The following is a 3,539-nucleotide window of genomic DNA, read 5'->3' as shown; positions in this document are numbered from 1 at the left end:
GACGTCGCCAACTCAGCAGGAAAAGAATATAGAGATATTTATAGTTGTTGTTGTTGTTGTTATGCCATAGATCCTATAGCGAAAGGTATGCCATCTGTGATCACCCAGTCCTTATCTTTGGAGTATAGTGTATCTAGCATTATGTTATCTATTCCCTGTCCAGGTTGGCTGTTGGGGATTCCCCGCCCAATTGGTATGGACAATGCTTACAACGATTGCAATAAGAAAATAGTGAAAGGTGTTGTGCGCATCATGAGAGAGGCAGCAGAAAGAGCCTCTTACTGGTTATGGAGCAACAGAGAGAGAGAGAGAGAGAGAGAGAGAGGAGAGGAGGAGGAGAGAGAGAGAGAGAGAGAGAGAGAGAGAGGAGTTAAGCTGGAAGCCTGGAGTAGATGATGAGCAGTGATTTGACCACCTCTGCTGACTGACCAAAGAAAGGCTATTATGGTTAGGTTCAAAACACCCGATGATCATTGGATATCGTCTGATAACATCAAGTCTTCTTGGTCAAAGATATATTTGTTTCTTTACTACCCACAAGGAGCTAAACACAGAGGGGACAAACAAATGGATTAAATTGATTATATCGACTCCAGTGCGTAACTGGTACTTAATTTATCGACCCCGAAAGGATGGAAGGCAAAGTCGACCTCGGCGGAATTTGAACTCAGAACGTAACGGCAGACGAAATACGGCTACGCATTTCGCCCGGCGTGCTAACGTTTCTGCCGGCTCGCCGCCCTCTTTAAAAGGCAAAGTCGACCTCGGCGGAATTTGAACTCAGAACGTAACGGCAGACGAAATACGGCTATGCATTTCGCCCGGCGTGCTAACGTTTCTGCCAGCTCGCCGCCTTTCATCTGCCAGCTCGCCAAAGATATATTCACCAAAAGTTAATAAAGAAGAATCACCTTCTAGATGTTATCAATATCATAACCCATCCTTTCTTTGAAGAAGGTAGAGCAGAACGACTACTTACTCATCCTCAACATGTTCAGAGCGGGCTTTCTGTTATTTAGGTGACGATAACAAATAGTACGTAGCAGTTATTTAGTTAAATACACTGCGTGCTGCTATACGAAATGGAATCATAATTAAAGAACGATAATACAAATATTAACAACCAAATTAATTAAATTAGGAATTTACAGGATAGAATTTACGACGTTTTATTGATTACAATGAAATTACAAACTCGTATTTAACAATTTATGTATAATCTGTTAAGTTTATATATGTGTTCTCTTAGGTTAGAATAACCACAGGAGTTATTGAAGGGCCTAGATATTAATTAGAACCTTGGCACAAAACTCTAAGTACTTGAATGGCTCCAGTTGTATCCAAAGCTAGTAAAATGTATATACACCTTTTTGTTTACATACACAGTTATCTTTCTACCGTTCATAAAAATCCTAATCTATCTATCTATCTATCTATCTATCTATCTATATCTATCTATCTATCTATCTATCTATCTATCTATCTATCTATCTATATATCTATCTATCTATCTATCTATCTGTCTATCTGTCTGTCTGTCTGTCTGTCTGTCTGTTCTGTCGTCTATCTGTCTATTCATGCTGTCTGTTTGTTCTCTCTCTCACACACTCCACTCACACACACACACACACACACACACACACCACACACACACACACACATATATATATATATATATATATATGTATGTATGCATGTATATATATATATATGGGATCTGGCGTGCTTATGTACTAAGAATCTTGCTTCCCAGCCAAGTGGTTTTGGGTTCAGTCTCATTGTACGGCGTCATTGGGTCGTAGCCCAGTGACTGTAACGAATAAAAGAACGTTTTTTTTAAAAATTAAATAAGATTTAAAAAATAAAAAAAAACAAAACAATAAAGCCTCTTTTCTTACCTGCATTGTCTTATCAAACCAACGGTTGGCACTGTTGACCTGAGTCCCCATCCCGTGTAGCATCTGGATAGCCATGGACACATCGTCTCTCTGTTGCTCACGAGTTTCGTCCACGCTGTTTTGATGGTTGAAAGATACGGGTGGTTTCTTGTCAAGGCTCAATATGAAAATGGACCTTTCGATAGCATCAAGCGAATCTCGATTGGCAGAATCTGTCAGAGAAACACCATCGACCAGAACATTAATAACAGCAACACCAAAATCAATATGGAATTTATTGATCAAACAGAAGAACAATTTTGACAAATAATATCAACATTAATTCATAGAAAAAAAAAAACAACCATTGGGTCTGATGATCAAGAGCTGAAAAGATTACGGGTATATATGCAGCATGGTTGTATGGTTAAGAAGGTTGCTTCGTAAACATGTGAATCTAGGTTCGATTTCACACTATGTGGTACCTTTTGCAAGTAAGTTTCTTCTACTGCAGCCTTAATTTGTAAGTTGAATTAGGCCAATGGAAACTAGGTGCTAGGCAGAAAATCGCTCTTTTTGTGTGTGGGGGTATATATATATATATATATATATATATATATATATATGTGTGTGTGTGTGTGTGTGTGTGTGTGTGTGTGTGTGTGTGTGTGTGTGTGTGTGTGGTGTGTGTAAGTGCCTGCATTTGTATCCGGCATACGTTTATATTTACCGGTTGTATCAAAACGATCATGTGCCAAGATGACCGATGAAATAAGAACTATATTTGAACAAGTATAGGAGCCGAAAATTCTCGCTTATAAACCATTGAAAGCAGTGTCGTAGCCCAGAATGGTTGTAATTCAATAACAAATACCAATAAATGGAACCAAAGACTATTTTAAGTGTTAATTATACAAACCTTCCATTAATTTCTGTCTTGCGCTTGCCCATTTATTTCGTCGGAGTGAAGTAAGAATACCGACTGGCTCGGCATTTTTCTCTCCTTCTTCAGCCACTTTAGCTATACGCCACAGTTGAGTATACAAGTCGTCATCAGTTAGACGTGAGAAATTCAGCATAACATCCAGAACAAATAACTGCAAATGAAGAAAGAAGTAAGATATATATATATATATATATATATATATATATATATTATATTCGGAATGGTCATTTTGCCAGTTTAGCCAATAAAAACACACGCACTATATATTTGGTGTTACTTTGCTTCAGTGTTATTTATTTTTTACATTAATCTTAATCTTATTTCTGCTAAACTGGCAAAATGACCCTTCCGAAATATAATGATATCTGTTTCAACACACGACCTTAACATAAAAATCTGCACACCAAATATATAAACGTATATATATAAGATATATATATATATATATATAATATATATATATAGTATATATATATATACATAAAAAATCTTGCACAACAAATATATAACGTATATATATATATATATATATATATATATGTAAACAGTAAAAATAATTACAGACATGGACAAGAACATGAAACACCAAAGAGACGACACAAGAACCACAGGACGGGACATTCGAAGCCCTCAGTCTTCAGTCAAGAACCAGATCATCTTAGCAATTTCGGCTGATTAATCTTGAGATTGCTCCGATTGGGCAGCCCGCCAAGGGA

At 37.0% G+C, this 3,539-nt stretch overlaps 1 protein-coding gene across 1 annotated transcript; it reads right to left on the bottom strand.

Annotated features, from left to right (window-relative positions):
* Positions 1–1,898: 1,898 nt before the first annotated feature.
* Positions 1,899–2,985, bottom strand: LOC115227510 (choline O-acetyltransferase-like; the record flags this gene model as incomplete). Its single annotated transcript, XM_029798312.2, has 2 exons — positions 2,797–2,985; positions 1,899–2,110 (listed from the first exon to the last, which is right to left on the bottom strand). Coding segments are annotated over exons 1-2 (372 nt in total), but the record flags the coding sequence as incomplete, so codon positions are not given.
* Positions 2,986–3,539: the final 554 nt, after the last annotated feature.

This window comes from Octopus sinensis, unplaced genomic scaffold (assembly GCF_006345805.1).
Source record: "Octopus sinensis unplaced genomic scaffold, ASM634580v1 Contig04088, whole genome shotgun sequence".
In the NCBI taxonomy this organism is placed as follows: domain Eukaryota; kingdom Metazoa; phylum Mollusca; class Cephalopoda; order Octopoda; family Octopodidae; genus Octopus; species Octopus sinensis.
Note: the sequence above shows the minus strand (reverse complement) of the source record. Positions and strands in the feature narration are given on the sequence as shown.